This window comes from Haliotis rufescens, unplaced genomic scaffold, assembly GCF_023055435.1.
Source record: "Haliotis rufescens isolate VD_foot unplaced genomic scaffold, xgHalRufe1.0.p SCAF_17, whole genome shotgun sequence".
Classification (NCBI taxonomy): Eukaryota; Metazoa; Mollusca; class Gastropoda; order Lepetellida; family Haliotidae; genus Haliotis; species Haliotis rufescens.
In genome coordinates this window covers 18325056-18339629 of record NW_025963857.1, presented here as the reverse complement: position 1 = coordinate 18339629, position 14574 = coordinate 18325056, and the positions used below count along the sequence as shown (strand labels likewise).

The window sequence follows — 14574 nt, the reverse complement described above, 5'->3', positions numbered from 1 at the left end:
CACCATTTTCCCTATTGACAGTCGTTGTTACGTACGTCACTAGGTAATTAGTACGGATTGACCTTGTTTATTGTTTCTATACTTTGAGGATTTCTGTGGCAAGTGGCGGACGTAATTCAAACTCCTTCCGCACTGACACCGCATCAAATATATTTGTGTACCGATTACATAACTCTAATGGACAGGGTGGGGTGGTAGTTCACCGGACGACACTGTGTATATTGGGCGGCTCCTTTGATACCTCCTCCAAACATACGTTTATTGAATGACCCCATTAAACGATGATACACATCTCGATGAATATATCAAGGCACTAATTCATCTTTCATAAACATTTTTTTGTCTTTGTGCTTAATATATCCACATATCAACGAACATTTGTAAAACATGTATCCTAAAAAAAATAAACATTTTCAGGCTAGGTATTTGCCCACAGCAACACCTGCATAACTGTTTATTCACGCGTGGTGTGGTAGATCGTAATTGACCGAGAGCAGGTATTGTAGAATCACCTGTAAATAAGGCCGACACTGTAATTAGATACAACGTACTAATGAGAATTATCATAAGAAGGCTGTTGTTTTTTTCTGAACTGTTACCATTTTCATACCATGCAGTTAAAAGTTGCTTTAGTGTCACAATATTCACTCACGTTTTCCTCAATCGCATTGAAACATAATTCCCACTGGTCAGTTCGAAACCGCATGTAATTAAATCACTATTTCGAGATTTCGTTAGAATGTAAGATATTCAGCCAAACGTTATGCAATAAAAGACGAATAGTTTTTTTCATTAAAATACGCGCACGCGTACCTGTCACGTAATTGCACAGTGGGATGTATCAACGGGTCATAAAATGGGAAATGAAATAGAAAATAACTAAAATTTAATGTTGTACACGCACATGAATTCGTATGATAAACTGCCAAAACGTTTTGAGAGATAAGGCCGGGTTCATTAAAGATTGCTACAATATGTAAAACAGGTGAAATTTGTAGAACTAAAGGAAACATCCAACCAAATGCCCTCTTTAAATAGTAATGTAATGATATAATATAAAGTATATACTCGCCCATGGGCCAAACCTTTTTCTCGCCCATGGGCGAAATATTTCAATATCGCTATAAAATAGTTGAATTAAGTTAAAATGAGTTAAATTTTGTGTCATGATACTTCAATAAATACATTTAATGTATTTGCGAAACAAAATCATGAGTTTTAAGTAAAGGAACATGTTCTCGCCCATGGGCCTACCCATGGGCCAGACTTCGCCCATGGGCCACACTTCGCCCATGAGCAGGCCCATGGGCGACATAGTCTAAATATTGAGTTTTTAAACAATTTTCTTTTCATTTTTTCTTCCTTGGTATGTTCCCATGAATACGGCATGTTTAATTTTGTAAATACCTTTAACCGAGACTGGGCAAAGAACGTAGAGTTTCTGGACTTTTGGGTTTCCAGAATTAATAGGGACGTGTTTTAGGGTTTTGTCGCTTTATTACCGAAGACTTGATTACTATGAAAAGCGCACTTGATTACTATGAAAAGCCCACTTGATTACACTATGGTTTAAAAATATTTCTAAAAGTATGGATGTACCTTGCCCAGCGACTTGACACCTTTAATGAGACACAGGAAGACTAACAGCCAGGAAACAAAGAGACATCCCACCAGGTGAGGCTGGAGGCTCCCCATTTCTTCCACACCGTCAGACTTGCGTAACACGTAGTACCTTAAATAGACGAGAAGGTACTACTTCATCAACACTGCATTAGACGTTCTTATTTTAATCCTGGTAAATCATGCTAAAAACTGCGTTTTGATGTAAACGTCATGTAGAAGAAAGGAGGTCATAGATACAAGTTTTATTATCAAATGTGTCAAATCAACATGCCACCATGTAGAAGTTGATGCGAAGTGGAACTTTCATGCCAAAAAACTTGGAATTTTATGCCGGATTCAGCAAAAGGTCTGGTGGAGCAAAGCTGAATTTGACATACTGCCAGAATTCTTCGGTGGCTGTTTTGGCCTCTTCTCCAGCTACAGATACATTCATCATGGAAGTGTTCCTTGAGAGGGCACTGCTTTCATTGATGACTTCCAGCAGTGAAGATGGTGTACTATTGAGCAGAGCCACAGCCATGCTGGTGTTCAGGGTAATGGCATTACCATGTACAGGACCAATACACGAGCCAGTGTTCCACCAGTTGTCACAAGTAGACCAGGGCAGTGTTGGATAAAAGGCATTTATCAGGTAAAACATATTCCATGCTATTACAGCGACATAGTAGATAGATGTTATTCCTGACACAATGCATGCTCCCCATCCTATACCTGAAATAATGGATACGAAAACGAAGTATTATATGATTCTTAAAATTGAATGTGCAGGAACTTCATGTGTAATCTAATGGACGGAGTGAGTATGGTTTTACGACGCTTTTAGGAATATTCCAGGAATATTATGGCGGTTACTCCAGAAATCGGCACCACACACTGTACCCATCTGGGGTATCGAACCTGGGACTTTGGCGTGACGAGAGCACGCTTTTGATTCTAGGATAACCCATTGCCTTTATTAATGAGGAGGAGGAGGACACGTGCACTCAAAATAATGAATCAACATGGTACACATCTTAATGAAACAGGTGATTCGTTGTAGGCTTACAAAACAAGTTATTTACAATGATCCTACCTTTGAAAAGAGGACACAACTTCCAAACGAATAGTGGACTTGTTGCGGAAAACTGCCCCAAACAGACCTCCATGTAAAACAACGGAATTCCCGTCACAAGCAGGAAGAAGAAGAATGGGATGAGAAAAGCACCTTCAAAACAATATATTTTTTAGTATTGGATGAATAACAAAAGCTTGTCATGAGTTAAACTAAGAGAGAATGCAAACTACCAGATTAGACCTGTCTCGTGGACAATGAGAGTTCAATGAGAGTTGTGGACGGATTGGATTAAAAATGCTTTTACAGTGCCTTGAATTCGTTTATATCTTTGACACTTTTGATGTTGAAGGGTTTTGTTCCAAAGCGTTGGACCAGCCTTTGCAAGACATCGGTCATCAAGTGAAATAGTTCTATTCTGGAGCACAAACACGAGCTGGCTGTTACCAGACCAGGATGATCTTACTGGTTGCTATTGATGTATGAATTCACTGAAGTAAGGTGGACCGATGTCATGAAGCGTTTAGTATACACAAGTCTTTTTTAATTTGATGCGCTTTCCGATCGGGTTACCACTCTGGCAGCTACGTTTTGAATACGTTGAATATTTGCGAGCTGGTATTTTGGTAACCCATACAGAAGGGCATTGCAATAATCAAGACGAAAGCCTAAATGAGAGATGTAGCAACGTATGGTACGGGCTGTGAGAGTTGCTGTCTGAAACCTGTGCTGAAGATGGTTGGTACGAAATCTTTGCAATACGTGGACGGTATCTGACGTGATTATTCTGTTCGATAGGCATTACTTAGAAGTTGATGGATGACAAAGTAGACACAATGTATGGATAACAACTTTTTAAATTTCTGTAAAGGCGACGTTTCGGTTTAGATCCGTATACTGTTGTCAAGTAAGACTGAATGATGAACTTGGTACAGAATACATGCAATTGTTGTTACTGTTAATCGTCCACCTACTATATATATTCTGCAGGATCTATATCGAAACGTCGCCTTTGCAGTAATTAAAGAAGTTGCTATCCATAAATTGTGTCTACTTGGTGATTCATAAAATAGTTGGCGTCCTCGAAATCCAAAACTACATGTAAAGGTTTGTCAGTGAAACATTCCACATCACAATCACTTTTGTCTTTGATCATGACTATACTGCATACTAAATGATTCTCCATATAGTATTTTAACACAGTAACCACCAGTATTCACCTGGAAAATGTTAGGCATCACTTACTATATAATTCCTTATGAACTAGCCTTGTTTGTAAACGCTGTCATGTATTAATTTTCTGACAAAACACATTGTTTTGGTTTATTTTGGGATTTTTTTATATCCTCAAATTGACATAAAAAAATGAACACGATTATCTAATCTCATTTCAGTGTCAGAAAGGATGGTTGTTGTTTTTTAACGCCGCACTAAGCAATACCCCATAAACTGCCTGGCCCAGACTCGATTATTTACAGACCGCTGTCAAACAATGTCAAACAGCTGGAGAAGTGCTGAGTCCCGTGTTAAACAACAACATAATCAGTGTCTTATACATTACAAATAACACTTACCACCGCCATTTCGTAAACATAAATAGGGGAATCTCCACAGATTGGACACACCCACTGAGTACCCAACTAGGGACAAGATGAAGTCCAACTTCCGGTCCCACTTGGCCCTTTTTGGGGTTGATCTGTCTGGGTCGGTTGTTTCACCTCCATTTATGTTTTCCTTATTAATGAAAACAGTTGTTTCTTCGTTTGATTCTTGATCCATCCTGCGAAGGGAAATAGAATAAATACCCTGACATGTCACGTCTGTGTAATATCACAAAAATACTCACACACTTGTGTAATGATACCCCCGCTGCTGATCTAAGACAGCATGAAGCTTGCGTGTCTAGTTGGTGTCGACTTCTTCTGTACCTTTGCCTTTTCTGCCAACTCGACACAGGAGTAGTGGACTGCTTAGAAGAAGGTGTGTAGTGTATTGTCAACTTACTGACAAAACCAGTAATTAAACCAGAGCGCCAGCTGGTGGTATGGGGACAAGACGCACTTCAAGCGAGCTCCAGTATAATTTTAAAACATATTTTAGCTCTAAACTATACATAAACTATAATTATAAGATGCTAAAAGATGAAAGGTACTTTATCCTGCGATAAAGTTCTAAAGTCATGGCGTTGTTCAAATTACAATCCCCGTGATATAAGGTATCCTTGGTAACATCGTTCTTTTATTACTGTCAAGCACGATGGTACATTCACATCAATTTTCTTTGAAATAGTTTCTTGAAACTTGTCAAATATTTAAAGGTTTTAACCTTTGGAAGAAATATGGCAAGATGATATCAACCATCTCTCATGCCGCATTCAAACCACTATGTCAGTGCCAAAACACACACATAATTATCCCAGGCGGGACTAGGAATTATGTCTGTCTCTGGACAAAGGAATGAGCAATGTTGCATAGCCACATGTACACCTGTTGCTCATCGCATGGCATTTGACAAAAGCCAGCAGTCTTGAGATATGACAAACTCCAAATTGATAACGATTACTACAAACTTGTAAAATGCATCCACTATATAGTAATATATATTTACCTAGTTTTTACCTTTTTCTCGTCAAAGGTTCAACTAATTGCTTTAAATATGAACATTGCTTTCATTAATCTGCTGTGAAACAACATTAAATACATAATAGCTTTAAAGTATCATGCAAACTGTTTAATAGTTATATTTCACACTATATCGTCATATGTCGCCATAGCTGTGGTCAACTATTAGACGTCCTCAAATCATATGATGCGGGTTCGAACCCTTCCGGCGGCACATGTTTTCCAAAAAAACTTGAAATATTTCAATTGTCAAAGTAAAAAAATAGTTCCATGCAAATTAATTGAAATGTTGCTGGAGATAAACAAACAATTCTCCATTCCTGAAATTAATGGACAATAGAATGGTGTCACAGATTGTTTCAATGCTTGTTCTCTTGCAATGACAATTTATATTTACCTAGAACCTCAAAGGTTTATTTAACACCAGAACTTTAGCACTACTTGACGTGACTTACAATATGTAATGGGAGGGTTCTTGCACATGCCTGGATTGGATTTTGGTTTGGTTTGTTGTTTAACGCCGCACTCAGCAATATTCCAGCTATAGGACGGCGGTCTGTAAATAATCGAGTCTGGACCAGACAGTCCAGTGATTAATATCATGAGCATCGATCCACGCAATTGGGATCGATGACATGCATCAACCAAGTCAGCGAGCCTGACCACCCGATCCCGTTAGTCGCCTTTTACCTGGATTGGAAGTTTCACAGGCTTGGCAAATGAAGACCAGAGCGTGGTTGATTAAGTCCCAGCAATGCAAAATTCACTTCCACATTTCTCATAATTTAATATTGTTGATCAAGTACAGTCAAGCAACCTTCAAGTGACATTCTCTTTTTAATGTGTATTTAATAAACCTAAGAAAGAATCATATGTTAAATCACCCTAAAACTCGATTCAGTTGGCACGAGGATAAATTAGACGTTATGCAGAACTGGCTTTAGCAGAAATTCTTAGCCAGTTATGACCGTGACACTGCATTTGGGTCGTTTGCAAACGTGATGCAAACCGGTGCTAAACCCTGTGAGAAAAAACGATGCATGTGATCATCGTTTTCCAAAGGGAGGTAACTGGTATGGTCAAGACAGTTTTGAGGCCAGTCATATCCCTTGAGCACAGTTGCGTGCTTTAAATTCTTCCAATAGTTCAGGAGACCGTCAGCAATATACAACTGCAAAGAAATACTACAAAGACCTGTGTGTCAACAAGTTAAACTACACGTTGTTTGTAATTAAGAAATAAAAGACGAGTGGTAATATTCGAACGAAAAGGTAACTTAAAGGATTCTTAAAAAGGTTTTTCCACATGCTTTATATTCACTATTAATGAATACATAGGTATATATGTTACACACTCAAGGCAGTTTGAAACAGTAACACTTCGTTAAATAGCTTGAATTTGCAATCTAAAACGGACGATCATCGAAAGCATTTGGCGATTACGTAAGATAATGAGGTAGCCAGTCACGTGATTGTGTGACGTCATACCGGACAGTTGTAGCATCAAAACACACAAGTTGCGCAACGGTGCCGCGCCGAATCGCTCTCGGAAATCTACTTTTATCTTCACCAATAATTCGACCCACAAGGTCAAAAATGGATTTGGAAGGTCTACCCCATACAGATACTGACATAGAAGTACAACCTTTTCAATTTGAACCTATTTCTGGCAGCAAGAACGACCAGAATACTGACGCCGATTCCAGCAGTTCACAAGAAAACAGTGACGATCCCGATCTCGACGGTGTATTGAATAGGCCTCACACAGACTGGTTTAAGCTAGTAATTAGCGTGCCATATATTCAGGAAAACAGATTAAATATGGAATCAATCTTTCAGCTGTCACGGTAAAATGTGTAGTCACAATTACCGCAATGTTAGACCAATAATAATATGCGAAGCCACGCCTATATATGTGGCAGTAAATGCTCAAATCGCGAGTTACAAGTAAATCGTTTCAATATAATATGTCAGACGTTTCACCTTAATTATTAAATATGTTATAAAACTTCATCTGGCTAAATATACCCAACAGAAGGATCATTCAAAATATAGCGCTTAGCGTCACTTTTCAGTCAATAGCCGAGCGTTAACACGAACGAACAACACATAGCGGACTATCTGGTATGACGTCACAGCCACAGGAGGCTGACCGCTAAAAAAAAACTATGCATACGAGTGGGCGGAGCCAAAGTGTTCTAGGTTTTGGAGCATAATTATAATAATTACGAATTATTTTCAAAAATCAACTATGCAGATTTGGTATAAATTCATGTTTGAATGGTATTCTGTAAGAAAAATGCTGTGTCCGTAGCCTTTTTAATAATCCTTTAATATTACAACATATTTAATAAGGGAAACTTTATATCAATGCAAACCCTGAGTCTTGACAACTATTCGCGGGATTTATAGTCTTAAGGTTTTGGAGAATTTCCATACACAGACTCATGGACTTTGCATGCATGTTGGAGGCAGACCCCTTCACGTTTGAGCTCTTATTGCTGTACATTGCATGAACCAAACGTTCAAAAGTTCAGGACAATTCGTCTACATTGAAATCAATAAATAAACAGTGTGTGAAATGCTGGCCTTCCTCATCAAAACTATCAATGTGAAATTTTGGGTCAGGAAATTTAGGCAAGAAGTAAGCATCCCCTTGGGCTCCAATTTTGCCCCCTTCCTTGCTGGCCTGTTTCTTTATGCATATGAATCTTAATGTTTGTTTGGAAGGGCAAAATCAAATCAAAGGGTAAATTGGCAAAGAAGTTCAACTTTACCTTCAGGTATGTCATTGCTCGTTCAATTCCAAATTGCCAATTCCTTTCTACTAATTTACGCCCCTGAACTAGAAATAGAGATCAGTGAAACCGCCTGGACTGTTTCATATAATTAGACCTATGCATACAGATTCAGAGTGACAAAACATTTCCACAGGGCTGTATGACAAGGGTGATAATTTCAACTTCCCAGTAGTCAACTTTCCCTTTCTGTGGATCAATATTCCAACAACTCTATGGTACAACCGGTTGGGTAGGACACGATCACCTTTTCGTGAAAATCAATATCATCACTATTTGATAGTGATTCATAAACACATAACCACGATGTGGACGGAATCATAGAGGCCCGGGTTCGCTTCCCCACATGGGTACAATGTGTGAAGCCTATTTATGCTGTCCCCGCCGATATTTTACCAAAATATGACTAAACACCGAGGACATAAAAGCGACCAAACCCTTTCCATATCCAAAATAGTACAGTGTACATGCTTATGAAACACTACAAAAGGGAATGACTTAGTATGGTGAGTGGGTATCGATTGTTGTAGGCTGCTTTCATCGATATTCGATAAATATCAAGGCACACGGGACCAGAAATGTGCGTCACACATTGTATCCACGTGGGGGATTAAACCCAGAGGTTTGGCGTGATGAGAGAACGCTTAATCATATGGCTACCCCAACCACTCAACGATATATTGATAGACGTAAGCATTCGCTGAACGCGGCGTAAAATCCGAAACCATAGAAGTGACACAGTTACATAATACAACAGTTTTGGTTTTTTCAATCAAGGCATATGCAAATTGATACTGAGGATCCATGTCGATAACCAGGTTACAGGTTGCAGGACGAAAGGAAGAACCATCACACCATCAAAGGAAACAAGTCTGTATGTGGGAGGAATCGTGCACACCAATAGGCAACATATCATTTTAAATTGCACAATTTCTGTGTACATTGCAAGCACGCTTCCAAGTGGACCACTTACACAAAGAAGTGGGATGTGCGTTTAATCATGCTTTGTGAGACATCATGACATGGAATTTGTAATTACATACGTTTCTTTTTCTATTATCATAAACTGAAAAATACAATCGCGTATGAATGATTTCATCAAAATGCTAATTGTCTTCTATACAGATGAATGACACAGCTGTGGGCCCTAATTAAGCGCAAATCGAGGTCACGTCCACATTGGGTAACATATTTTGTCCATTTATTCTGACATATACTGAACAACAAAAGTTCCTGTGACATTGAATAAGATTTAATGCAAAGTTATGTTTTTTACCAAATCTGAAACAAATTCGGTTTGCAACAGATAAAAGACTCCTGTAAGTGTCCAAATGGTTTCATTTGCAATTCTGACTTCAGAAAATGGCTGATTTCATAAAAAAAAACATGAATATGCTAAAATGTCAATTAACAAATCAATAGCGTGTGTGTCCACCTCTGGTTGCGATGCAAGCAACACATCTTCGTCTCATGGAATGGACCAGGCGTCGCACAAAGTCCTGTGGGATATCTGTTCATATCTGCTGGAGCATGTTTCGAAGTTCCTGGAGTGTCTGTGGAACACGTGGTTGACGTCGAAGGCGCCGATCCATCTCATCCCACATGTGCTCGATTAGTGAGAGATCAGGGGAGCGAGCCGGCCATGACATTCACGTTGTTTTGTTGAAGAGAATCCTGAACAAGTCGTGCAATATGAGGCCGGGCGTTGTCATGTTGAAAGGTAATGCCTGGGCCACGACGACGCAAAAACGGTAGAACAACAGGGCCGATGATCTCGTCGCGGTAGCGCTGTCCATTGAGATTTCCCTCTGCCACTATCAAACGGGTCCTCTGTCTTGCTGTTATCCCACCCCATACCATAACGCTGCTGCCCCCGAACCGATCTTCTTCCATGACACAATGATTGACGTAACGTTCACCTCGACGTTGGTACACTCGAATCCGTCCATCGCTGTGGCTGAGGTGAAAACGAGACTCGTCAGTGAATAGAACTTGTCCCCGCTGCATGGCCGTCCAGCGTAGACGCTGTCTGCACCACTGTAGACGTGCTTGACGGTGGTTTCTTGTCAAAATGGGACGTCTGTCGGGTCTTCTGACGACAATCCCTGCACATCTGAGGCGACGACGTACGGTTTGTGAAGATATTCGTCGAAGGCCAGGGATGCTTCTTGCAGTCACTGTTGCTGGCTGGAATCGATTTCGTAGGCGTGTTGTTCGAACCCAGTTGTCTTGTCGATTATTGGTTACGCGTGGCCTGCCACTCCGAGGATGGTCTCTGACTTCATTCGTCTGTTGCCAAATGTTTTTTTGTGGACGTTAAATTGTCTTGCAACATCATGTTGACTCGATCCTGCTTCAAGCATACCAATGGCTCGCAGACGCTCATTTTCGGGCAGGCGTGGCATTTCGTAATGTTGAATAATTGCGTAATTTTTTTGTTTTTCTGAGTGGTTGTTGTCATCATGATGCTAAACAATGCATATGGAATCCCGATAACGCACATGTTTTTAAACTCATCCTTGAGTACTGAAATGCATGGGCTTGCATAAAAGTCAACTTTTGCATGGAATGCATGCTTTTCTGTAGCAGTTGCGTTTTTGTGACATGATTCCATACATGTACTACAATATTGAAAACCAAACTTTACTTGTTTTAAAATATACACTAAAATATTGGTGTCACAGGAACTTTTGTTGTTGAGTATATTTCATCGTTATTAGTCAGTACCTTAACTAGACAAGTATATAAAAGCGACAAAACCCTCGGAGTCCACTGTACGAGTCCGACTATATCATGAGCAGGTGTTTATGAATTACTATCGACTATTTATGATACCAGGTGTTTGTGAAAAGGTGAGCATATACTCCCTCGGCGGTGGCACCTGTCACAAACACATCCAAATACAAGTCGCCTTTTCACCTGAATAAAAAGCATAGCAACAAATTTGGAAATGTCCTCTACATGTCTACCATAAAACCTTTTGAAAGAGCATGCTCGATTGTATCTAACTCTGAAAAGTTGTGAGTTGTAGTCACCAAAGTCTGAAGCTGGTGGGATATTGCTCGACACAACGTAAAAATTGACTTTTGGAAAGTAGAGACCATCTCTCTTGTGATACAGTCTTGTGAATAGTATTTTTTGCCACAGATATCTAACTTTAAAAGAGATGAGGCGGTTCTACTGGTCTCATGTATTTCTGGTTCAAGTGGGTAAATCAATGGAAGGAATTGCCCATTTGACCATTAATATTGTTGATACTCGATATCAGATCAAAATATAGTTAAGTTTAACTTCATGGCCAAATTCCCTGGTTATAATTGTTGAGCTTGCCGAGATTTTATTCGTCCTCGTTTTTCGATCTAATAATAACAGGCTATTTATATTGCGCATATTTCCACACCACTCAGGGGCCTGCTCAAAGCGCTATTATTACCCCAGGAACTAGATCAATGTGCACTCAAGACTCATTCTCAGCTCCCTGAGGAGTATACAACCCAAGCTGACTGTTAGGCGCTAGAAGGTTAACAACCATTGTCATCTCATCCTACAGGGTACCCATTCACTGCTGGGTGAAAAGTGGCGCATATCTGAACACAGTCACCAGCCCAAGGAGACACCACATGTGTTACGTGTGCTTCTGTCTGGGACAGAACCGAAGCTGACGAAACGCAGTAACTCATCCCAAGGACCATCCCAAGTATGATGTAATATACATCTCTGAAAAGCTTGTGCGTAAACCTAATACTTGTAAATGTATATTAAAATCCACTTTACACAAGCAGATAATATTCTCCCAACACATCAGATATGCTTTTTGTAATCATGCTGCGCGAAATCTTTAACATAAATCAACCAACATTCACTAACATATTCATGATTGAAGGCAATAGGATGTCTACGACAAATTGAGGTCGCCTTGTGACGTCGTATTCACGGGGGATATGCACATGTTTGACTTTTTTCTGTATGCAAGAGAAATGATTTTTAAGGATGAATAATATTGCAATAACGATATTAGTGTTATCATTCAAAAATATTGATAAAGGAACCCCTAAATAGTCTTTAAAAAATATCAGAAAAATCAACTGTTCATTTAAGATAAAGAACAAATTATAGTCTTAATTTTGCGAAATAATAAACACCGTAATCTTCGTCAAAATACATGTAAAAGCTAAAAATATATCAGTAGCACATTTGATGCCTAATCATGTGCGCTTTCATTTAGACAAGAAGAAGGCATGTACATAGCACCAAGTACACCCACCAGTCCCCATCTACCTGATCTGTGTCTCTATGCATATGAATCGGAAGAGTGATCATTTTTAAGGAGACGACATTGCAATCAAGATCGTCGGTATTAGTGTTGCCATGCAATAACATTGATTTAATTACACGAAACAGAACCACTAAATAGTGTTGGTTTTTTTAATGTTAGAAAAAAAAAATTCCCATATAAGATGAGGAACAGATTGCAGTCCTTAATTTTGAGGAATGACATTATCATCAACACTTTAATATGCGTCACATGTACGTTAATATCTGTAGCAACTGCCCATATAAGATGAGGAACAGATTGTAGTCCTTAATTTGGAGGAATGACATTATCAAAAACTCTTTAATATGCGTCACATGTACGTTAATATCTGTAGCAACTGACCATATAAGATGAGGAATAGATTGTAGTCCTTAATTAGTGTCAAAAACACTTTAATATGCGTCACAATATCACAATATGCGTTAATATCATCAGCACGTTTGTAGCCCAAGCATATGCAAGAAGTAGGCATACCCATTGCATCGGTCGGATTGGCAAAGTCAAAACAAGGTTATTGGGCCAAGAAGTTTAACTAAAGGTATATCGATAATCTGATATTGTTCCATTTCCATCAAATTGACAATTCCATTCCACTGATTTACCCACCTGAACTACTCATAAAGAAGACCGGTGAGACCGCCTTATCTATCTCATATTTAGATCTTTGCATAAAGATTCAGAGTGACAAAACACACTCCATAAGACTGTATGACAGGAGGGATGACTTCAACTTCCCAATTGTCAACATTCCGTGTATCTCGAACAACATTCCTGCAGCTCCAGCCTTTGGTGTACAGTCGAGAATCTCGCTTATCCGGACACTTGTGTTTCTCAAATATTGTCCGTATAACTAAGTTTCCGGATAGCTGAATGACCAGAATTTGCCTCCCGAATCCAAATTTCTACCGAGGAAATATATGGCAGAAGTATAATTTGTGAAGAATCGACAGATAAATTAATACAATGCATTGTTTTGTACAGACCTACAGGACGGGGCTATGACAAGGCCGTTTATCATTGAAACCGCCAAGTCCTGAGAAAGGCATGTTTAGCCTAGTTGAGATAATACACTTGTTTTGCATACATTTGTGACGGAGAGATTGGGGCAACTTGTCACACATAAATATTATAACACGTCCCATTTTAATTCTGGAAACCCAAAAGTCCAGAAACTCTACGCTCTTTGCCCAGTCTCGGTTAAAGGTATTTACAAAATTAAACATGCCGTTTTCATGGGAACATACCAAGGAAGAAAAAATGAAAAAAAAATTGTTTAAAAACTCAATATTTAGACTATGTCGCCCATGGGCCTGCCCATGGGCGAAGTGTGGCCCATGGGCCTGCCCATGGGCGAAGTCTGGCCCATGGGTAGGCCCATGGGCAGGCCCATGGGCGAGAATATGTTCCTTTACTTAAAACTCATGTTTTTGTTTCGCAAATACATTTAATGTATTCATTGAAGTATCATGACACAAAATTTAACTCATTTTAACTTAATTCAACTATTTTATAGCGATATTGAAATATTTCCCCCATGGGCGAGAAAAAGGTTTGGCCCATGGGCGAGAATATGTTCCTTTACTTAAAACTCATGATTTTGTTTCGCAAATACATTAAATGTATTTATTGAAGTATCATGACACAAAATTTAACTCATTTTAACTTAATTCAACTATTTTATAGCGATATTGAAATATTTCGCCCATGGGCGAGAAAAAGGTTTGGCCCATGGGTAGGCCCATGGGCAGGCCCATGGGCGAGAATATGTTCGTTTACTTAAAACTCATGTGTTTGTTTCGCAAATACATTTAATGTATTCATTCAAGTACCATGACACCAAATTTAACTCATTTTAACTTAATTCAACGATTTTATAGCGATATTGAAATATTTCGCCCATGGGCGAGAAAAGGTTTGGCCCATGGGCAGGCCCATGGGCGAGAACATGTTCCTTTACTTAAAACTCATGTTTTTGTTTCGCAAATACATTTAATGTATTCATTGAAGTATCATGACACAAAATTTAACTCATTTTAACTTAATTCAACTATTTTATAGCGATATCTAAATATTTCGCCCATGGGCGAGAAAAAGGTTTGGCCCATGGGTAGGCCCATGGGCAGGCCCATGGGCGAGAATATGTTCCTTTACTTAAAACTCATGTTTT

The 14574-nt window shown here is 39.2% G+C and overlaps 1 protein-coding gene across 2 annotated transcripts in view; it reads right to left on the bottom strand.

The window, feature by feature from the left end:
• LOC124137990 (sodium- and chloride-dependent glycine transporter 1-like) overlaps positions 1 to 14574 on the bottom strand; it is a 61819-nt gene that overhangs the window by 16541 nt on the left and 30704 nt on the right. The window contains exons 2-5 of one of the 2 annotated variants that reach the window (XM_048397665.1): positions 4249 to 4454; positions 2696 to 2827; positions 2001 to 2334; positions 1600 to 1732 (exon numbers count right to left, since the gene is read on the bottom strand). In XM_048397665.1, coding sequence (XP_048253622.1) covers positions 1600 to 1732; positions 2001 to 2334; positions 2696 to 2827; positions 4249 to 4453 — 804 coding nt within the window. In that variant the 5' untranslated portion in view covers position 4454. Of the gene's footprint in view, positions 1 to 1599; positions 1733 to 2000; positions 2335 to 2695; positions 2828 to 4248; positions 4637 to 14574 lie in introns of those variants that run through there. The other variant, XM_046504486.2, reaches the window with a different exon arrangement.